This window comes from Brienomyrus brachyistius, unplaced genomic scaffold (assembly GCF_023856365.1).
Source record: "Brienomyrus brachyistius isolate T26 unplaced genomic scaffold, BBRACH_0.4 scaffold35, whole genome shotgun sequence".
NCBI lineage: Eukaryota > Metazoa > Chordata > Actinopteri > Osteoglossiformes > Mormyridae > Brienomyrus > Brienomyrus brachyistius.
In genome coordinates, this window is record NW_026042310.1 from 399,307 (window position 1) to 422,167 (window position 22,861).

At 42.7% G+C, this 22,861-nt stretch overlaps 3 protein-coding genes across 3 annotated transcripts; 1 reads left to right on the forward strand and 2 right to left on the reverse strand.

Moving 5' to 3' along the window:
* Positions 1-2,769: 2,769 nt before the first annotated feature.
* On the reverse strand, positions 2,770-7,324 carry LOC125721857 (fos-related antigen 1-like). Its single transcript, XM_048998004.1, has 4 exons — positions 7,096-7,324; positions 6,299-6,484; positions 4,532-4,639; positions 2,770-3,933 (listed from the first exon to the last, which is right to left on the reverse strand). Exons 1-4 carry the CDS (start codon positions 7,207-7,209, stop codon positions 3,355-3,357), a joined length of 987 nt encoding a protein of 328 aa, XP_048853961.1. The 5' UTR covers positions 7,210-7,324; the 3' UTR covers positions 2,770-3,354.
* A 2,055-nt stretch (positions 7,325-9,379) lies between these two features.
* Positions 9,380-11,127, reverse strand: tmem223 (transmembrane protein 223). The gene is made up of 2 exons (XM_048998096.1): positions 10,301-11,127; positions 9,380-9,967 (listed from the first exon to the last, which is right to left on the reverse strand). Exons 1-2 carry the CDS (start codon positions 10,980-10,982, stop codon positions 9,669-9,671), a joined length of 981 nt encoding a protein of 326 aa, XP_048854053.1. The 5' UTR covers positions 10,983-11,127; the 3' UTR covers positions 9,380-9,668.
* Positions 11,128-15,667: 4,540 nt separating this feature from the next.
* Positions 15,668-22,007, forward strand: LOC125721864 (cofilin-2-like). The gene is made up of 4 exons (XM_048998011.1): positions 15,668-15,815; positions 20,218-20,528; positions 20,635-20,711; positions 21,073-22,007. The coding sequence occupies exons 1-4, from the start codon at positions 15,813-15,815 to the stop codon at positions 21,183-21,185; spliced, it is 504 nt and encodes a 167-aa protein (XP_048853968.1). The 5' UTR covers positions 15,668-15,812; the 3' UTR covers positions 21,186-22,007.
* Positions 22,008-22,861: the final 854 nt, after the last annotated feature.

Below are 22,861 nucleotides of genomic sequence, written 5' to 3' on the forward strand. Positions count from 1 at the left end.
TTGACTGGCCCAAGAAGAGTCCTGACTTGAACCTCATAAAAAGTCTATGGAAAGACCTGAAGATTGCTGTCCAGCAAAGGTCGCCAAGCAACCTGATGGAGCTTGAATGGTTTTGCCAGGAAGAATGGGCCAAAATTTCACCTTCCCAGTGTGCAAAGCTGGTTGACACCTATCCAGAAAGGCTTGCTGCTATAATCGCTGCAAAAGGTGCACCAACCAAGTATTGACTGACAGGGTGAATAAAAGATAAAAAGTAAAGCAATTCGGGGTTTTTAAATTGATTCCTAGCAGAGGTGGATAGTTCAGGTTCAGAAAGTAAAAATCCAGACCAAGATTTTGTTTCTACCAATCAGCTGAACACTGGTTGGCGGAAACAAAATTTTGGCATGGATTTTTACTTTCTGAACCTGAACTATCCACCTCTGATTCCTGGTGAACTCAGTGGTTGTTGAACATTGCTTTTCAGTTCAGTTTATAATTAATCTAGGAGAGCAGAAATACACTATTGTCAGGTATTTGGGACATTTTCAGAGATGCCTAACAAACTAGATTCAATCAGAAAGACTGCATATTTCAGTGGCCATTAACTTGTCCTGTCCAGTGTGAATTGTGAGGACTCACAATATCGGTGTTGAAGTTGCAGTAAATCGATTCATTACTTTCACATGCTTTGATTGGCCAGTGTTTGTTGATACGGTCGCATGACATTTCAGTTTACTAAATCTGGTGTACAAGGCCAGTGAATAGCACAGGGTTACATACCCCCCGGTCCCTGAGGAGATTTGCTGATCACTGTGTTGATGTTGATCTCTGAGACAAATGAGACACTGTTATCCCTGCTGTGAAGAAATTGATGAGGAAACATAATTCCTGAGTAGTATTCAAAATATCTCAGCTCCTGCTTGAGATTCTGGTTGGTTTTGACTCGCTTATGCTTCTAAGCCTGTTTAGTTGGTCAAGCAGGCAAACGTGTCTGTTTTCAGCTTAGCCATATCGCATAATAGTCCTCTGCTTTTCTCCTGACAGTCAACTTAAAAGTCCCAACATAAACGTGAGGTATGTAATTACTCACCATGTTCTAAAACGTTAAATCCTGTCTTAACTGCACTATCGAGATTCTTACTGCTAATACTGACATGTACTCCGAGCCAGTGTGTATTTTCAGTGTCAGTGTTGTTTCGTCATTGTCCATTGCTGATGTCCTGGATACATTCCATTTTTGCTAATTTGCTGATGTATTTGCGTCTGAGTGACGGCATTTATTAAACAAATAAAATTATATGTTAAATGTAAAATAATGTAAAATAAAATTATGTTAATACTGGAATGGCTTTCTATTCACTTATAGATACTAGAAAATTAAATTAAAACATTACTTTGGACAGAAGTTTGCACTACCAGTCAAACGTTTTTGCACATCACAGCTTTTTACCATTTTTCCATTTATTGCATAAAATGCAGATTTTTTATTCTTCTTAATGAAAGGCAAATAAGTTGCCTTTACAACATGAAAGAGTCTGTAACAGTGCATGTCTGACACCCTATTAACTGGCTGTGTGGTGATAGAATAGTCAGATTCTAGGTCGTCCTTTAACTTTAAACGCACTAGTTACCTGCTTCATCCCATGAAGCAGAGCAGTATTTAATATCTCTTGTAGAAAGAATGCCTCAAATTTTCTCTGCTGTTATAACTGCTAGAGGAGGTTACTTAGATGACTCAAACATATAACTTTTTTTTGCTAATAAAGGAACTCAAATGGTGAACATACTGTACATTTATTTGTTAGCAAAGAATACTGAGTGTATTCTTAGTAGATCTTAAGTGAGTAACATTCAAATGTAGAAAATTGCAGTGTGTGAAGTCAAATCAAGCATCTCATCCATTCTGATATTTTTTCATAAACCTTGCATAGATATAAAGCAGGACTGAATTTACCAGCAGGCTTCGGCACTGTCTGGATTCACCCAGTGGGAACCATGGGAAGGGAAGTTTCAGTTCTTCAAAATCTACTTGCTTTACTAGTGCTTTTGATATGGAGTAACTTACAACATATAAATGTTTAACTTTCTGATTTGAAAGCAATGCAGAAGAAATCCCAGCAGATTAGCAATACGTTCATTTGAATGTATCCATTTGGATTGACCTGGATTCAAATACAGACTAAGGTTATTTTATACAGTAGACTACAGTAGGCACTTCGCAAACATACGGCTGTCGACGAGTTGACTAGGCATAGGTGCAGCTAGGCTGAGCTTCCAGTGAACGTCCAGGTATGAGTGTAAGCAGCACTGGGGCAGGAGCTACACAGTGTCTTCTAAAGAAAGCCAGAAGCCAAAAAGACTATCCAAGGAGCAGAAGTGTAACATTAACAATGTTCAGGGAATATGGCGCGGTGTCAGGTTAGTGGAGGTATTCCTCAGGTAAATACCAGGAACAGGTGTGAATTATCAGAAGCCAGGTTGAACTGAAAACCTACTGGATAGCAGCTCTGTAGGACTGGAATTGGAGACCCCTGTCCTAAGGAATCTCTTCCAGCCTGTTTATTGATGGACCTGTTGCCCAACTAGCACCAAGGACCCAAACCTCTTGTAATTACCGATAAAATTCCAGTTCCTTTTTGTGGCTGAGGTTTAGGAAAAGGGTTAAACCGAGGCCTTCTCACTGCGTGTTCCATCAGTTCATTCATCTCATTTCTCTTTCCTCTGCTCGCTTTTTCTGCCACCGGTTCATTTGTCTTTATTGTTTATCAAAGGCTCCACCAACAGCTCTCCGGCTTTCTCGCTCTTTATTGCTGATTCACAAAGAAAGGACTTTGCCGTTTACGCTGCCTTCTTTATACATTTGCATAACAGAGCAGGAATTCCATAGTTACATAAATTACAGTTTTTACGCATAAATACATATCAATGTTAAAAGTAGGAAAACTGTTCATTTCTCGTAGAAAAATAAATAATTTAAAAGCATTTACATATACAGTATATATTTGCATTAGTAAGATTTGATGTTCACAGCAGTTTAAATATGCTACCCATAACTTTGTATGTCCACATTCACTCAGGCACTACAGTGTATTATTACAGATTCAATAAATATTATCAGTTAACCTCAATATTGTTACTTTAACATAATAAATATAAAATTACCTTCTATAGCAAGAAATTCTGAATAAAGTATTCTGCTAGAGGCAGGGGGGCTGCTAGTGACCAGTGGGGCCCCAGACCAGACCAGACCAGTCCAATTATGTTCTGAATTTTTTTAGGACCCCTATTACTCAAGGATATTTGTGATTCTCCTAACATTACCCCCCCCCCCCCCCCCCTTATGCATTATTGTGTTTGGAAGCTTCCGTGTTTTCACAAGCCAAGGAGGGTGGGGGAGTTGAGCGAGTGATCTGACCATTGGTCCCCACTGCTGCTGGCGCGGCGGTGAGCCACGCCACACGTCTGGGAAGACATGCCGAGAGCGGCTGAAGATGAGGAGGCTGGCTGGCTCTGCTGGGAGGAAGCTGGCGGTTTGCAATCCAGTGGGGATGTGGGGTAGGTGAAGACCATACTCAGTGACAATGGTGTTGGAGAAGGAGAGAAGAAGAAGAGAGGAGTATACAGAGATTCCACCTTCGGGGTCAGAAGCAGACCAGGAGAGGAAGTACAGGCAGCAGGAAGGGCTAGTGGGCAAACGTTAGGTTTTGGTTTTTCAGGCCGGGAGACGCTTGTACTGGACATACAATCACTCAGGCCAGAACTGACAGGCTCAGCCTTGATGCTCCCCACAGAAACCGGCTTGCGGGCCTCGGCAGCCTCTGGAGCGGCATGGCGCATCTTGCACACGGGTTGGTGGGCCTCCAGGATGAGCTCCAGCTGGTCCTTCAGCTTCTCCAGCTCGGCGATCGCTTCCTGCAGCTTAGACTTGTCTTTCTCCAACTGGTCAGTCTCCTGAAACATGCGAGTGTGCACTTTAGTACGGATCCCATAACTTACACATGAAGTATGACGGGGTTTTTAACTAAAGCGGTGTACAGTGGTGAGAGCAGGGTCAGGCGGTCCCTGGAGCAATTGGGTGTTTGGGGCCTGGCTCAGGGGCCCCGATGGTTTCAGCACTAAGCTGACCCTGGAATCTGAACCATTATCATGAGTCACAAACCAACACCCTTCCGGTTTTTCTCTGCTACCAGCAAATAGTATATATTGCCCCGTTCTCCATTTCCTAGGTTGTGGGCTAAGGAGCCAATACATATATATATATATATATATATATATATATATATATATATATACACATTAATTACACATGCGTTATATCTGCATGTGTCAGGCAGGTGGGAACAGTTTTACACTCGCGAAAGCATATCCAACCTAGACAAGTCAATACACCAGACAGCGGTAGCTATGCCTACCCACGACACATGCTACCACAACGATCAGCCTTAAGATTCTTCTGAATCTTCGTAAACCCCTGATTCAGCAAAAAAAAAAAAAAAAAAAACACTTCCGAATTGGCTGCCATGTACTGAAATCTCTGAAAGAGACTCACGTCTTGCAGACATTCTGTCAGTTTCTGACGTCGGTTTCGGCATCTGGCGGCGGCTATTCGGTTGCGCTCCCTGCGCACTCTCTTCTTCTCCATCTCTTCCGTGAACAGCTGCAGAGACGAGAGCCAAGGGAATGGAAATGAGGGCGACAGGCAGAAATATAAGATCCTCCGAAACGGTAGGAGGTAGACGGAGGACATTGTTCTGATCCATCGAGAACCTTTGAATCCTCATTTCCACCAATCATTGCCTGCATTTGGCACTTTTCAGCTGTTAATCGCGTTTGATTGGAATTGCAATGTCAACTTTGGTCCGGAATTAAAGGATAAGGGAAGTTTTATTCTTATTTCAAAACACGTTGTATATGAAAGGAACAAAAATAAAAGTGTTCTGGTCCTGATAAACGTAGCAATGGTAAGACAGAAATTAAATCCAGTAATTCAATCAAAAAAAGAATAGAAATAAGATAACATTAGGATAATGTTCGAGGATTAATTGTTTATCAAACATATACATTGTATATAATGTACATCAAGGACAAATCCTGTAATCAAGGATACATTGATGGTTACATTGGTTCTGCGTTTGTTTAACAGATTACTTGTTTGAAAGGTCTTCAAAGGGGTTGCACGGCTGGTAAACTGTTAAGGTTCCATGACTGGTGTCTTTAGAAAGCCAACATAACACTATTCCCTTAATCTTTAATGAATGGTCTTTGTGCACTGTATGTTTTATATTAGCGGAATTTAAAATTCATTAAAAAAAACCTAATAGAATTAAATGGACAGGTCTACACCAGCACGTGGCTTGGAAACATTGACCCAAGTTAAACAAAAAAAAATAAATTTGCTCAGTGGAAATTTTAACTTGAGTCAAAATGCACAGTTACCACCTTTTGTAAACATTTTTTTTACTGCACACTAAGAAAAAATACCTTGGGACACAGCTACATCAATAGGAATGTAGTATTCATCTTAAAAACATGAAATTCCCATTAAAATTAATCACTGTACATTCGCCATTCTTTTTTTTTCTTAGGAGGAAAAAAACTCAAAACTTGTGTGATTAAGCAGGTATTTGACCTCAGCGAGTCAGTTTTTCCCTGTGTATTTCATTCTCGTTAGGGCAACATTAATATAGTCATAACAGCTTCAATGTTTATGCTTCAAGTACATTCATGTTAATTTTCCTCCAACTGAACCGGTTTTTATCAAAGCAGATCAAAAGCATTTTCATACTGCCAAGTATTTCCTTGCTCTGCATAAGTTGTTAACCTTTACAAGGTTCCATACGCATTTTATAGTGAAAATGTATGGGGGGGGAGATGGAATACTCACGACAGGCAGGAAGTAAGTTGCATATTTTAATCAGTAAATACGACTATTTCCTGTTTTTCCAATAGCAATACTGAGCTTGAGTGCATGTCTGCATGTTTTCGGTTTTTTCCCGGAATTCTCATCCTTTCCCCTAACGCTTACGGATCGAGACTTCCTCTCTGTGAATGTCACCCATTATATGTATAGTCCACTGTGTTCACATACAAACTGCTCCGACTGCTGTACTGTGCTGCACTGGCGCCATCATCCCAGTCTCCGTTTTCACGCTTAAATCAGTGCGATTATTACCATATTCCGACATACGTCAATTTCTACGTACGACCAATCCGATGCAACGGAATCCAATCGTGAGTCAGTGGCAGAATGTTCCTGTGTCTGTGGAGCGTATTCTCACGTGCACTGGCAAAGCCGATGTCCATCGACGGAACTTACTTGTTCATTACGTTGCCTTTTCCTCTCGTTGCTAAATGCCCCAGGTTCATTCATGACTAACTTCTGCACCGGTACACTGGGAGGCCAGGGTGTGCCCGCTTGCCCCAGAGGTGAGGGCTGTGGCATCCACCGAAGGAATGGACTCCTTTCTGATGTCATGCTGGGCTCGAGGGCACCTGGTGTCGCCTAAATTAATGACATGCACCGGAGGAACGACTGAATAATATAAAAACTGTGCTGCGACATATATTACCCTATATCGGGCATCTTCACATGGACAACACCCTGTACTGTATAAGCAGTATGACGATGGATGGATGGATGGATGGATGGATGGGAAAAAAACCTTATTTCATCCATCGTCCTACCGCTTATTTTTTCCCTCTGTTCTACAACACGTATTCATATAAGGCCTACCTTTATTTTTCTATTCCCCGTTAGTAGCTGTTAGTACTAAAATAGCACTACAAGTATATTATTAATCCATCAACACATGCATCAATATATCTGGAAAATACTGATAGTGTTAGTGGTATATTTTTTTAAGATGTAGGGTGTGTTATCATCATCGTCAATAATAATAATAATCATCATCATCATTATTTATTATTATTAATTATTATTATTATTATTATTATTATTATTATTATTATTATTATTATTAAGTGAGTTTTTGCTACTATTCTAAAAGTTATGACATGCTCAAAGCCAAACTCTTCAAAACCGTCAAAGATACAGGGCAAAAAAAGTATAGTGAAACATACAGCGAGCGATAAAAAAACGAAGACTTGACAAACCTTATGCTGAACAGAGGATACGGTGTGCAAGTCAAACGCTTTGGAAATTTCATTTCCAATCGTCCTACTATCGCCCCGGCTGTCCCTACTTCTTCTGGGTTCGCGATGGTACATATTTTAAAAAGAACAGCTTTTGACAAAACAGTCCCACTACACTGGTTACCTATACAATTCGGTACGACGTGAAAAGTTTGTTAACCGAATTTTCTTGTAGGATACCTCAAGTCCGAAACTCTTAAAGCGAACCAGGCAAAAACCAATGCATCGAATATGGAGGATGTACATGAAAAATATTTTATACATTCGTTCATAAATTACACTTCAGCGTTCAAAATAAATCAACACTTACATTAAACGTTAGTTTATAAAGCTTTATATGTTTTTATAATGTACTGGCTTTCAAATAATAATATTTATCCCTATATTGACAATTTGGTTCCCCCCATTAAATTTAATAAAATGGTCTCGTCTATCACGTGCAAAGTAGCAGGTTAACGTAAATGTCCATATTTGGTAAATCACTGCCCACTTCCTCGGGGATTCCTGCTTTGAGTGTGTACCTGGGCGTAACTACCGTTTCCGTTTCTCTCGTATTTTATTTTCATTCCAGTAAAAAAAACATTTCCAGAGAACCCAGTTAATAGTCAAATTTTTAAGAAATATTTACCACTCCATAAACATTATATATATCGTTTAAAATTGTATACGGTGTCAATGCTTCTAAACCAGGTGACCGACAAAGTATGAAGCAATCTCTGGAAACATTACGTGGGAATCGTGAATGGATTCCATTGCGATAAAATGTCGCATTACGCCATACCCACACCGGAGGCTACAGTAACCATTTTAGTGAGCTATTCCGGTAAATACTGGTGGTTCCAAGTTTACTTTATGACATAAGCCAGATGCGCAGGTGTGTCAGAAAATCAGACAATATGAATTTCGAGAACTTGATGAGTCTTTAACTTCTAATTAGCTTCTAATATGTGACGATGTGACAATGCTGGTTTGGTTTTAATAGTTATGCAATTGAAAGAGAATTCGATGAGAAGTTAACATATACTTCTTTTATTGTCAGCATGTGCTAATTTACTGTCCACTTCAGTTTCGTAATCCATCATTTATAAAAGTGTGTATAAAAGTATGTGTAAATCGTATGTAAAACCTAGGGCAGTGATTTTAACCACTGTGCCGCGGGAAATTATCCAATTTCCTAAACGTTTTTGAAAATTAATTATTTGCAAATAATATGCCATTGTCGAGTGTCTCTGCTGTAATAATGTATTCTAAACAAACAAAGCTATTTCAACATTGCTCCCATTTTCCACAACATATTTGTGTGAGCTGAGCTTTTCAAACCTGACTCATATAAAAACTAAAAACTGAGACTGAGAGCTGCTGAAGAGCTTCGTGTGTGTCTGTCTGTCTTCAATTCCTGCCAGGATATCAGCTTTGCGTTCATCCAAACAGGCTCAGGTTTCACACTGAATGAGTTTAAATAAATTGAGACTACTTTGTCAGTATTACGGTACGGAATGTCATTTTGTAACATTTTTGGTTGGTGGTGTGTCGTGGGACTTTTTCAATGTAAAAAATGTGCCGTGGCTCAAAAAAGGTTGAAATACACTGAGCTAAGGTACCCCACGTTTTCGTCATTAGAAAGTTTAAGGATTACGTAAACTTGCTGACAACTGAAAGATTACTGGTTCAGCACCCAGGACGGGTTGTGTATGGGTAGCTTTCAGGTTACTTGTGTTGTGAAAAACAGATATTTCTCTATATGAAACATTTACGAGTACTGCATTGTGGACATCCATCCATCCATCCATTTTCCAAACCGCTTATCCTACTGGGTCCCGGGGGGTCCGGAGCCTATCCCGGAAGCAATGGGCATGAGGCAGGGAACAACCCAGGATGGGGGGGCAGCCCATCGCAGGGCACACTCACACACCATTCACTCTCACACGCACACCTACGGGCAATTTAGCAAGTCCAATTAGCCTCAGCATGTTTTTGGACTGTGGGGGGAAACCCGAGTACCCAGAGGAAACCCCACGACGACATGGGGAGAACATGCAAACTCCACACACATGTAACCCAGGCGGAGACACGAACCCGGGTCCCAGAGGTGTGAGGCAACAGCGCTAACCACTGTGTGTCATGGAGAGCAAGAGGGGTAAGTGAAATGAGAATTTACCCCTGGGGAACCAATAAAGTGTCATAAATTATTATTATTATTATTGATTTATACACTGGCACTGGATGAAAGTGAATTGAAATCAAATCACAAAAACATTCATTTTATTGATCAAACATACATACACACTGTCACTGGTCTCTTACCTTTCACTTTTTCTAATCACAATACAATGTCCATCTATTAAAGTTTCTCTGTTATTCTACACTTTTTTTCCTAATGGCTAGCCGTCGGCTTAAGAAGTTCGTACGTTCATTTAATAGACGCCAGAACCTATACTTTGGATTGAAATTCCATACAGAGTTTTTGCAGTTTTGTGATTTGAAACTGTATAAGTTAAACTCTAATTTGGCAAGCTAAGGGGTTTCCTCGTGCCTCATAGTGGCCTATATGCCCCCACAGTGATGTCAAACAGTTTGTTGTTGTTCAACTTTCCATCCTTGTCCAATAGGAAATAGAATCTGTGACCTTTGACCCGAAGGGGGATGAAAGAAGGCGACTCCATCCGGTGCGCATGGCAGGTCACATGAGACAGAGGCACTGTGATGTGTCGGGCCATGTCAACTCCAAATGGTGATTGTGTTTTCACAGTAACTGTACCCCCACCCTTATGCAAAACCACTCGGCTGACAGATCGACGACTGAACAGCACTCCAAGTCCAACTATGGTTCCCCCTGCAAGGACAATGTGCAGTTTAAGGTCAATCACATCTTATTTCCAGCAGGAACATTAAAGAGAAGAACATTTTTGAGAACAGCCCGCTTAGCGACGTGCTCCAATCGTACTTGCCTGTGCCTAGTATGTCAATAAAATACTGAGCTGTGTAAAAATGTTAAGGTCAACTTGCGTGCTGTGATTATTGATTCAAGTATCTACGAAGTACATAAAGCACAACATTTGAATGGGTACAATGGGAGAATTAATTCCCACTGGAACGTATATATACTGACAGAACCATTAAGTGGTACGGAAGTATTGCAGGAGGCAGCAGGCATAATTGTACTTACCCAGAGCAAGACAGCCGAGGGTGAATCCGAACCTCCATGTATTGGTACCTAAAGACACGCCGAAAACCGGAAGACCTTCATCGCCTCCTGGTTCCACGTCCTTTGTGGGTTTTTTGTTGTCTGTCTTGGCCTTTCGCAGGCTGGTAAAAGCGAAGTGAGCCAAGTACGTCCAGAAAATCACTTGACATGCACAAAACGCAGTCAGCAGGCGAATAAAACCGGTTCGGTCGTGCTCGAATAGAACCACGTCTCTCGCTATGGCAGTAGAGGTGGAGTAGCTCCGCGGAAACACTGCGTTTGCGTTTACGGACACGTAAAAGCATCTTTTCTGCATCTGCGAAATGGTACTGGCTGGCTTTAAGCCTCTCACACAGATGTGTTTCCGGGCGATCTTCAATGTGCTCGCATCATCCCGTATAAATAACCTTTTCAAAGAGTCCCGCCACAAAGAAGCTGAATTTAATACCAAAGACAGTTTTTGGGACAACCCGTTTGTGATAAGGTTAACTCCTCTAGTAATGTTTGAAACCTTGCTCAGTGTCAAATTCCGCATTGCGTTAGTGTCAAAAGTTCGTATTTGAGGCGCATGAATTACTTGGTAACCAAAAAATTTCCCGCAGCACGGCGTGACTGAACAGGGGCGACAACCTAGAAAGGCAAAAAACAAATACCGAGCCCCCATCCTAATTTGTTTGTCTGTCTTTTTTTAAAAAAAAAAAAAAATCCCACTGCAACTGATTAGTAGCTAACTTTCTGCAAGGATAGTCTCAGTTCTAGCGAGGACATTTGCCAGGCGCCATGTGCAACAGAAGTACGGAGAACATGAAGGTCCATAAAGCTGAGACCTGTACCGCGGAAGTCAAAACCGTCGAAATTTTCATTGCTGTATTGGATTTTGTGGAATTAATGGTCATTGTGTTTGTGCACAGCTGTGATGACGTATAGTTATTATTGAAAAACAAAATTGGGAGGATATACTATAATCGAATTTCCACTACTTTGCTAATATAAAGCCACAGGAATTTGATCATCTGGGCCCGGTTGTTCAAAAAATTTAATCTGGATCAAAATGACCCTGATATGGAAATATCATGTTTTGCTATCCAGAATCAGGTAATCCATCTTACTTTTGTGCCAGTTTTGGATTGGATTACCCTGATCCAGATCCATACTTTTCACGATTACAAAATCTGGATTACCAGTGTTCTAATTGGGACGACATATTACAGTGTAGGCTACTAGCTATGTAAAGAACAACTGGTAGATTAATAACCAACGTGGGGGCTCACAAAGTGTTATGATTGGAAGAGACAGCAAAAAGCACAATACAATAATGCAAACATCCCCTTCTTTTTTCAATTTCTATTAAACAGTCAGACCCCTCATCACACCAAACAAATAAACACAAATAAACATTATTCATAAATACATTGTGAATATTTTGAATGTAATTGTAAGAAAATACTTTTGACTGGTTCATCTCTGATGATGGTGTCCATGTAATCAATACAGAGTGCTGAGTGACAGTTACAATTAAATTATTTTGGTTTGATGCTGGTAGTTATGTGGTGTATTAATTTATGGGAACAAAATCTTTTTCTTAACTTTATTGTACCGAATGGATTAATGGGTAACCTAATGTCTACTTTATCTACTTTATCACTGTAACGGTTGAACAAATCAAGTTCGAAATGTATTACTTGACCAGGTTTGAAGATTTATTACATTTTGTTCCTGAAATCTACCCTGACACACATGACACACAAATACATATGGGACCGGGTTAGTCCTTATTTTTTGGATTAAATGTACCGCAATTCTACGAAAAACACATACTGAAGGTTTGATCCAGATCAAAACCAAGACTGGATCAAATGATCTAAACCAATTTCAGAATCCTTTTTTAACAATCCTTTTTCAAAAATTGATCCAATCCCACAAATGAAATCCAATCAGATTACTTTAGAATAACCATGTCAAGTTTTTCGTAATTCTTAATAATTATACTTACACAGGTCTTTTAATGGTGGTATAGAGTCTTTCACATGACACAAGATCTAGAATGTAATCATGTGTTGAATCTTGTTTATTCAAATTACAATGGCATCATTCCAGTACTTCTGTGGAATAAGAAATGCAACCTCAGACAGAGAATGGGGTGGAACGGGAATGATCGCAGTGATGTAACGTGGCATCACGTCACGCACGGTAGCTCACAGTGCACAAGGCTTTGCCATAATGGGGCCAGGTGCGGGTACAAATTTAAATATAACTTTTCTAAACATGTAGCATCCTATCAGAAAACCACCAATCTCAGCAAATCTCAAAAGACTGACGGGAATATGATTACAAATGTCTGCAGCGGTTACGCAACCATAATCTCTAGATTGACCATTTACGTAAAACCAAAACCTCAAGTATTTCATCGCGACTTTTCAGCGGGAATGCATAGTTTACGGGTTTCTTTTGAAAAGTCTAGGACATTTCCCCCTGTACTATACCTAGTGTACTGCAAACTGATGGAACAGAAACCTCCTATATCCCCCCCCCCTGCACACCACTGCGGTTAGATATTTTTCCAAATACTGCAAAGAGAAGGGCAGACTCCCTATAAGCGATTGACTTCCAGAGATAAACCTCTGCTGTGAATTTCACCCCGTCATGCAAGCTTCTAGCCAACGGTCTCATCCTTCTGATTATATTTTATCACAAATGTTTATTCTGTGTACTTTCTAAAGACATCGGGAACCTTCGATATCTTGATACTGTTGTACAGGTATGAAAGTGCAAATTCTTTTAATATTATTTAACACACCCTTTTTCATTCCAATCTTTTCATGACATTCGTTGTAAATTCATTCTACGTTGGGCATATAACCAAGATGAAATTCATCCCGATGAACACTAGGTGGAAGCATTTAATCACCAACATAAAAATAATTATTATTTAATTATCGGGGTAGCACGGGGGACTCAGTGGGTAACACTCTTGCTTTACATCTCCGGAGTTGGGGGTTGAAATTTCAGTTCCATTCTGTGTGTGGAGTTTGCATGTTCTTCCCGTGTGACGTAGGTTTCCTCTAGATACTACGGTTTCCTCTCGCAGTCCACAGACAAGTAGCAAAGCTTACCGACGTCTCTAAATTTCCTATAATGAGTGAGTGGGCACATGTATGTGCCCTGCATTGAACAGGCATTCCCTCTCGGCTGCACCCCAACCTTGGGTGGCCAGAATAGGGATGGATTTCGCTATTTCGTTTACATACAACAAAATTCCCATAATCGAATCCGTGTATTTAGTATTTAACAGCAAATCAGAATAGCTTACACAATAATTGCGACGTTTAATACAACAGTATATTTGCGTGATATCACCTAAATATTTCCCAATTATTAAATGTGTCAAGCCATCAGCAGCAACATTTAAACGACGGGCAGGAACTAAAAATATTCGAGAATAAATACCATTATTATGAAGCATTTCAATGGTATGGTCTGAAAATGCAGCATCATCTTCTCTGCATAGGTTGTTAATACCCCGCCTACTTTTACTCTTTGTCTCAGCCCCTTTCTTGGTCACTCGCTAATCCCAGCTTCCCTGCTCACAGTCGCCTTAGTTCTCCTTCTCCCAACTTGCAGGGCTTGATCCGCGCCTTCCTTCATGTTGGGTTTTTGCAGTGGAAATGGTTTTGCCCTTATTGCCTTATATGGCGATCGGCGCCGCGAGCCGCCTTAACATGCGTGAAGTGGGGTGAGGCGCGTGCACCGCCACCAACATTCGCTTCCTTATATGGAAGCATGCGCTGCTAACCTTAACGGAGGGAGAGAGGGAGAACAGAGGAAAAGAGGGAGAGCGAGAGAAAGGATTCAGTTTTTTATTATGATGATGCTGACGACTTCGGCAATAAAGGTGGTGATAGAAATAAAATAGAACAGGCGACGAACAGGATTGCAGACAAGATTTGAAATGTCTGTAGGGATGGATACGGTTTCTCTGGTTGACCCCACCGGCGCCTGACGGTTTCCTGTCCTTTCCACCTTGCACGTCACCTCTTGATTTTTCCCCTTACGGGATCACTGAAATTTCCTTGTCACATTGAAAGTTATCTGCCTCTCAGCGCACTTTCGATATAATTATTCTATTTATACATATTATTTATGCCTCAATAAACATAAAATAAAAAAAAAATGACGGAGAATGTATTTAAAGCACGCTATTGAAATATGAATACAAAGTAATGTTCTTTGCTCCGGTACATTCACATTTCCAAATGTACAAGCACTTTTTCTGATTTTGTTATTGGGTATTGGCTTTTAAATGATCCTCGGAGTACGGTGGATAAGTAATTTTCCAAACTGCCCTGTGTCTGGTGTTCCACTTTGGGAGCCAACATAGCTTATACATTTATTTGTCATATTTATCGTAGCATCAATAATAGCTACTTTATATATACACAACAGCAATAATATTAAAACCTGATTTATAGGTTTAAATATCTCCGGCCATCTTGCCAGGCCCACTTATCTAGTGCAAGGCTTTGGCTAACCTGCAGCGTCACCAGGGAAACGCGCCAGGCACAATACATAATATCCCCCGAATATCCTACACACATCCACAGCACACGGTGGGAAACCAGCGCACCTAAACCACGCATCGATTGTGGCGAGAAAACCAGGGGAGACCCACAATTGGAACTTTCTATTTAAGAAACGTGTAACATTCTTCTTGCATTGCTATCATGCTTTCAATAATCTGACAAGCCTGTTCAGTATGAGATACACACGCCGAATTTCTGAGTCGTATTTAAAGATACGTGTGTACATAATAGTGCAGACGGGTGGTTACTGTTAACGTCCTATCACGGGTTTAAGTAAAATATCCCTACAGCTTCATTTACCGATGAAAGTGTTTAGTATTCCGGTAAACAAAACGCATGCTTCACATTTTATTCCTGGTACCGGTCTGGTACAAGTCTCCACCCACACTGAAATGTTACAATGGTGTTTTGTAGTAGATCATGCTGGTTGGAAGTAAAGGAATTTTCTACTTTTTTAAATAAGAAGTGTAGATGTTGGGTCACACAAAACTGAGTTAAGCCTGCCAGTTTATTTAAGATATGCAATTTAACTTAAAGCTAAACCAAAGACATATCCAGAGACTATTCTTGGCGTCCAGCTACAAATTTAAAAGACAAATTCACAATACAGCAATGCATTGCTTTTAGCAAGCTGTAAATCCGGAAGTATATGCGCTTCAAAATGTAGCTACATCGTATAATTAGGCACTTGTAGTTAATTGTCTCTGTTAATTGCTAACATTTTGCACCTTGACAGTGACCAAAAACTCCATTTCCCATAATGCCCCCTGCATGCCCATGCCCCTTTTCAGTGGCTGCCCGGTGTGCCGTCATTGCACAGGCGCGCGTCCGTCTCTGTGTCAGTTGTCTGTGCGAGAACGGGACCGCATCGCCTTCCATTCAATTCCGATTAAGACGCCGACACAGAGACAACCATGGTATGTCTGTATTTTTTTGCGCAAATATCTAATTTCTCTGCCTTTAAGGGGTCGAAAAAAATCCACATTCGTTTATTGCGAATTGTCAGGAGTGGTCGTATTGCGTCCGTTTTGGCTTATTTCGTCTCGTTTACTTGCTGTAATGGTTCCTTGTGTGTTAATTTCGAATGAAATCGTCACCACGGGACTCGCATACTGCATTTTCGCAATTAAAATAATGAAATTCTAGCGGAAACCAACAGCATTTGTAGGAGGTTATAATCTGAAGCGACGGATGCACATTTGGGGTTTTTTTGGGGTCTGGTTCTATAACTAATGGTAATGCCGGGATATTGGTAGGAGAGGAAAAAATCTGAGGGGGGGGCACTGGCGCCATTTCCTCCATCATCCTTTTTGTGAGTCCGGGCCTGTCCTCCGTCTAGCGAACCGATGATCGCCTCTGTGTCTCCGGGGCTTTCTCCTGCCGGGTAGACGTCCTCCAGTCACCGTACGCACGCCATCTGCTCCATGGCGATCGGCTGTAGTAAGGGAATACGAGTCGGCGTCGTAATTTTAAAGTGCTCCTGCTGGATCGGATCCCCTTTGTCGTCTGTGTAGGTTGACAGGGTGAAGGGGGAGTGAAAAAATCCTATAAACGCCATATAATGGATCGGATGGCAGACAGTCCGTAGGTGCCGCATCACGGCTGCGAGCTGCTGTCGTGGCCTTGGGCGAGCGGTTCTAGTTGCATCTTTAATCTTTTTTTTTTATTTTTGTATTTTTCCACCTCAATGCACGACCAGACACCTTTGTAATGGGTATTTGAGCCCCACCCTAGATGAAGCAAGGTTTTATTAGGGGATTTTTTTTCTCACTCGCCCACACTTAAAAATTAACCCTGATAATTTGCAGACTGGGGGGGGGGGACACCTTTACTGCCGCATTTTCGTTTGATAAATAGCCGGCTACGTGACACGGCGAAGGTGCTTAGTCTTTTACCGTAAGATATTTAGCAGTTATTCCCCCTCACGTTTTTCCTTGTATCCTAAATACCAGTTCATGCCGAGATGGGCGCACGTACTGCAAAATACCAGCCATGTACGGGAGGGAGGGGGGTGCATTCAGCGAGGCATTATTTATGCGGTCTAAAATGGCGCTTTGGGTCGCTCTCGGGAAAAGATCGCCGCCCGGTATCCAGAATTAGGTCGGGTGCCTCCGATGGCTGGGCAGCCGGCCGCGGCTTCCCCGCAACGGGGGTAAAGTGCGGGGCGACAGGCGTGCGGCGACGGCGGCGTGATTTCGGCTCTGCGGCGGCCGCGTTACGCACTTTCGCCGGTGGCCATGTTATTCCGCCGCACTCCTCCCTCTTTCTTTGTTCCACACCTTATCTTGGAAAGGGGGGGGGGGGGAAGACGTTGCACCCAAGCGCACAGAAAACGTGGCTTGCGGGGAACAATCCCTGCTTTGCCGGGTTTTTTTAAGGATCTGCCCGGAACTCACTGCTTCTTTAAATGAAATAAATCCAATTTTCCATTAAAATAAAATGCACGTCCGACAGTCGATCGGGGTGTCTGCGTGGTAGTATGGTTAAGCTGAGTAAGTCGGCCATCGCCTGGCAAGCCTCTGCAGGCGTTTGGAGGGGAGATCGGCTTGTCACGGGGCTGCTTTGGGTGGAAGGCAGCTCCCAGGGTGTGGTTGCTCCGTTCCCGCACATGCGGCCGCTTTGCGTAGCAGTGGCCCTCGCTTGCGAATATAAATTAGGCTCAATCCACCATTTTGTTCCCAGCGTTAATTTTTGAGCCGGTCCAGTTAGCCACCCCCGGCTTATATTATGTGTCCATTCCAGCGTTCTCGTCCAGTTTGGGCGTGTTCCGCCTTTTGCAGTTGCAGCCACGCTGCCCCGTTACGACCTGCGTCCCTCACTGTGCGATTAAAGTACAGCCCTTATCGGCAACATTACTTGGACGTTTCACCCCTTTCCGCATATCATAAACTCTTATAACGTGATTTAAAATCTAAACTAGAAACTGATAAGATCTCATTAGCTTCTCCCTGGGTGTAACAAATTGTTGGTGACTAGCAACTTTTTTATGGTTAAGTGTCTGTCTGTGGTACGGGCAATACTGGTGATTTCAGTTTTCCCACGTTCTTCAGTATTTGTAAGTGGCCGCTGTTTATTGCAGTGTAACTGCAAAGCGCCTTGTAGATATGGGATTTTACCCACCAGAGATCGACCCCGTGCCAAGTAGTGTCCTGTTTGACGGATCACTTATTGGCTGCTCTGCTGACTAATTTGCAGGTCACATGACAGCGCTACAATGCTGAGTATTTATTGCAGTGTCACTCTTAGTGATTTTTAGGTTATAGGCCTGCGCTGCCTGTGTCGAACCCACTCATGCCTAATTTAGTAGCGTAGATTTAAAAGGTTGCCACCTGGAACCCAAATCTTTGGGCCCTGCGTCTGACAGTTTGCATCCCGAGATGATGCTACACATCCTCCTACACGAAACGGCAGCCCTTTCCATTACGCTTCCCATAGAATTCTGTTTTAAAAGGCAGGAACGTGCACCGTAGACACAATTGTGACGAATCTCTCTGGGAAGGGACGTCGCAAGAACGTTACCTAATCCAGTGACCGTGGTTTGCGGCTCCTCTGTCTTTGTGGTTCTTTTCTTGGCAATGCAGGTTTCCTGGTGATGAATTGGATTCGCAATTTCCACAGCCCCGACTGATTGTTTTATTTGGCCTTAACTTTAACGTTTTGGGGGCTGAAGCCCACCTGCGTTTGTCGTGGCTGTATTTTAATTGCCTTGCCCTGACTCCCGCTTTTCTGTATTTTGGGTGTCTAGCATAGAAGCACAGCAATGAAGTTCATGCTGATGCTTTAGCCTTTGGGCCGCCTGGTGGCCAGGCCTGTCGCACAGATCGACCGATGTGCCGGACATGTATGGTTTCCTGTGTTTATGCGCGAGGGGATCAGAAGATGGCCAGACTGATGATGCTGGTTCTCGGTGTCCCTCCCCCGTGGACATGTTTGTTTGGGGGGGGGGGGGGGGGGTTGCCAAGTAATGTTCCAGCTGGTGTGTCCGCTGTACCACACTCCTCGGTAGTTGAACAATTCCAGAAGTTCCGGTGGAAGGAAATCCTTATCTCGGCTTGGCCTTGCTGTGATGTCGGTCTTATCCTGATCAACATGCATGGCGCCTGTTTGGTGTTGAGGGTGCATCTAATTTTCGACGATTTTGGCATTGAATTGATTTGACACTTTTTTTTTTTTTTTTTTTTTTTTTGTCATTCTTGATCTTCCACAGATTTCTCCAAGTGCAAGCTGTGTGGCTGAAAAACCATCCACACCACCAAGCTCTTAAATTTGTCTGCATTCCTCCCACTCCCTTCCTGTCTGACCTCACCCTTCCTCTGTAGAAAACACCTTTTGGGAGGGGGGGGGCACAGCTTCCCTTTCACGTCCTCCTGTCAGTCCGCTTTACACATCAGGCAGTTGGAGGCTGGGATGGTGTTTTGGCTTAAACTTTACGGTATTAAACTCGAGAGGAGAGGCGGATGTCTTCCTAGCTTAACACGCAGCGGGTGTTGGGTGTGTTCTGGAAATGCCCAAAGGTCGAGATGGTTACGTTGGCACAGGCATCATAAACAGATATACCTCGTTTTGGCTCGGCTGTAGCGATTGAGCTCCATTTACGTTAAACTGGCACTGAAATGTGCCGTTGAGAGATCACCATAACTAGTTGTCAGCGTGTACAAGCCTGACTCCGGCAAGTGAGGTAAGGGGGGAGGGTGTAAAATAGGGTTTAAATATAGGTGATCATTGTGTTTATTTCTGAAGTTCATATCTAGTGAATTATTTGTTGTGGTGTGGTGAGTCTAATTTGCTATAGCTTTACAGCAGCCTCCCTGTGGAAAAATGCTAATTCAGAATGAACACTGCCTCTTACTTCCTTAAGAACATTTTTGCTACAGTAATGCATTTTTTTCCCCCCTGTTATTTAATCATTGTCTTGTGGAATCAAAAGCTTAGCATTACATTTGGAGGTATCAGTAAGGCTGTTGATATCAGTATCTTCTGAGTGCAGTGTTTTGTGTGTGGGGATATTTTTGACATCCCCAGTTTTGATTTTTGCTTTCTCCCGTCCACATCAGCATGCTTGTCCAACTGTAGAAACTGAGCCCTTGGAATTCTGGGAAGTCGGCAGGAATTTCCATTCCACTCGTTCATGTAGTCGAGCTCGTTGGTCTCCAGATAGTAAATGTGCATGAATATTATGAGACATCGATGCGACATTCGCTGATGTTCTAAAGTTTGTCGGAGCCGTGATTGGGGGGGGGGGGGGAGTCTAGTCCTTGCTCTTAGTCGATTTTTAATAAGTAGACCCTTTCATAACCTTCTGCGTTCCTCCCGTCTCAGGCCTCCGGAGTAACAGTCACCGACGACGTGATCACAGTCTTCAATGACATGAAGGTGCGCAAAGCGCAGGCGGGTGAGGAGGAGAAGAGGAAGCGGAAGAAGGCGGTGCTGTTCTGCTTGAGTGACGACAAGAGGAACATCATCCTGGAGGAGGGCCGCGAGATTCTGATGGGCGAGGTGGGGGAGACCATCCAGGACCCCTACCTGCACTTCGTCAAGATGCTACCGCCGGACGACTGCCGCTATGCCCTCTATGACGCTACGTACGAGACTAAAGAGACAAAGAAGGAGGACCTGGTCTTTATCTTCTGGTGAGGAGGGCGTGGTTGGGCTTAGGAGCTGAGGTATGTGGTAGAAGTAGTGTCTGTGTGCGCCGTGTTCTGGATTGAACCCCTCCACCGCCAAATCTTTCCCCAGGGCTCCTGAGAACGCTCCACTCAAAAGCAAGATGATCTATGCCAGCTCTAAGGATGCCATCAAAAAGAAGTTCACAGGTGAGCGCTGCGACGCCAGGCTAGAGTAGGGTACACTAGGACCCTGGGGGATAGCTTGTGTGAACGTGGCGGTCACGGGGAAGAGCGGCGTGGCGTCCGCCACGAGCCGTGCGCGTAGCCTTCGCTGCCGTCTTTCAGTTTGTACACATATGGCTGGTCATGTATTGAGCGCTGAAAAGCTACCATGCGCAATCCTAGGAGTCCTTGAGGACCGTTCTTTCAGAATTACTGTGCGAGTCATCTTTTAACCAGTAAACGCAATACAAAAGGGTTCTACCTCATTACGGAAAATCTAAGGTACTACAACCACTGTTCTTTCAGAGTCACGGAAACTGATTTTTTTTTTCTTTCCCTTTTTTAGGTATAAAACATGAGTGGCAAGTCAACGGTTTGGATGACATCAAAGACCGACGCACCCTGGCAGAGAAGCTGGGCGGCCAGTCAGTGGTCACTCTTGAAGGAAGCCCTGTATAAATCTAGTCCCAGGCTTCAAGTGAGGCCTGTAGGGGGTGGGGAAACACTACTATATCACATAGGGTTTGGCTGTTCATTCCAGTTTGGGATAAAACGGGGACTGGGAAAACGAGCAGGAGGTGGGCAGGGGTGAAGTGGGTGGGGGATGTGTGCGGGGCTTAAGTATTTCAATTTCCGAAATTTGAGGCTGTCATTTCAATTCAGATACATAATGGAGGACGACAAAATACAAAAGCGATTTAATGAAGGATGGTAAACAGAAATTGCAGTTCTGAGGGCTTGTGGGTGACGTAGTTCGATGGGCTTAGGATCTGCTACAAAATGAAGGTGAAGAGGGAATGGGGGTAACGGGCTCATTCTTGAACGCTGTTTCTTCTTAATCTACCTTTTTATTTTGCCAAACTTCTAGTTTTTACATAATCGTTTAGCTGAGATTAGGTATAATTCAAGGACCATTTGCATAAAATTTTTGTTTTTGGTGGGAGGCTGTGTCGCTCTTCCATTGTTTTTTTGTTTTTGTTTTTTTTTCCATTAGTTTAACTTTTGTGATTTAAACATAATTCCAGTTAAATATTACTTGAATATCGTGTGATCCAAACCAAACAAATTGTGTGTTGGGGTGGGTGGGTGGGCGGCAAATGCATTCCTTTGATGAAGACGAATATGGGTATCAGCTGACGACGACTGAAATCTGCTACAGGTAGTGACGACGATTAGCGATGGGGGTGCAGAGATGAAACAGCCCGAGGCTGAGGTCAGAGAGGAGTGGATGGAAGATTTTGTTTCATCTCCTTATCTCTAATAAAAAAAGCACTAAACTAACTTTCGTCCTCTTCTTTTTGCCACGCTGTCTGTGATTGTGACCCGGCTTGTGACTTGCTTACACATTCTCTCCTGACTGACTACTGCCAACATTTTTATGTGTCTTTCGGAAGTGCCGTAGTGACCTCACTTTGTCAGCGTTTGAGTTGCTACTGCGTATTTTGAGTCGACGTGTTTGTTCTCCGTGTTGTGCAGCTGTCGCCTGCGTTTTCCTCCAGCCGCCATCACCCCCACCTAGTGCCCAAAAAAGTTATATCACTACTGTGATCGGAGTGTAAATGTTGGAAGGTTTGCAGTTTTTTCTACGTGGTTTTTGGCGGCCCCTGGTGGATAGTGGTGGTATTCACTCTTTCAAGGAAAGATGACTCAGACCGTTTAAATGACCCTAGGAGTACTGGAAATGTTTGAAGTGTCAAATTAATGTGCAACAGCATGAGTGATGGAATAGCTTCAAAATGGAGCTGGTTACCTCGCGATTTGACTTGATTTGCGTCTTATTGGATGGTTCTCCGACAAAAGGAAAATGAAGGACGGGGGAAGAAGTGCAACTGGAATAACGCATAGGTGTGCTGTTAAAAACGGTTAGTTCGTCATACGTCGTGGGAATGTTTTTAATTGGCCTTAAAAGGCAACTCTTTTTGCTCATAATGTATGATGTAGAGTTGGTATGATTAAAGAATATAAGTAGCTGAGCCGCGTATCCGTTTTATTCCAAAGAACTCTTCTCAATGTGCAAACGCTGATTCTGTTCTGATCCTAATTCCGATCTGAGCTCTAACACTGATACGAAATGAAAGGTTTGATTAATCACCGTTAAAGGTTCTGTGCTACTTTTGTCCACTGGGTGGCGCCAT

Excerpts from the sequence above, each read along its gene's own strand:
- LOC125721864 (XM_048998011.1), top strand. Across the intron at positions 20,529-20,634 it reads GACCTGGTCTTTATCTTCTG|GGCTCCTGAGAACGCTCCAC; the intron begins GTGAGGAGGGCG and ends ATCTTTCCCCAG. Across the intron at positions 20,712-21,072 it reads CATCAAAAAGAAGTTCACAG|GTATAAAACATGAGTGGCAA; the intron begins GTGAGCGCTGCG and ends TCCCTTTTTTAG.
- LOC125721857 (XM_048998004.1), bottom strand. The coding sequence starts at position 7,209 with ATGTACCATCGCGAACCCAGAAGAAGTAGGGACAGCCGGGGCGATAGT. Across the intron at positions 4,640-6,298 it reads AAAGGCAACGTAATGAACAA|CTGTTCACGGAAGAGATGGA; the intron begins GTAAGTTCCGTC and ends TCGTCTCTGCAG. Across the intron at positions 3,934-4,531 it reads TGACAGAATGTCTGCAAGAC|GAGACTGACCAGTTGGAGAA; the intron begins GTGAGTCTCTTT and ends CGCATGTTTCAG.
- tmem223 (XM_048998096.1), bottom strand. The coding sequence starts at position 10,982 with ATGGGGGCTCGGTATTTGTTTTTTGCCTTTCTAGGTTGTCGCCCCTGT. Across the intron at positions 9,968-10,300 it reads CCTCGGCTGTCTTGCTCTGG|GGGGAACCATAGTTGGACTT; the intron begins GTAAGTACAATT and ends TTGTCCTTGCAG.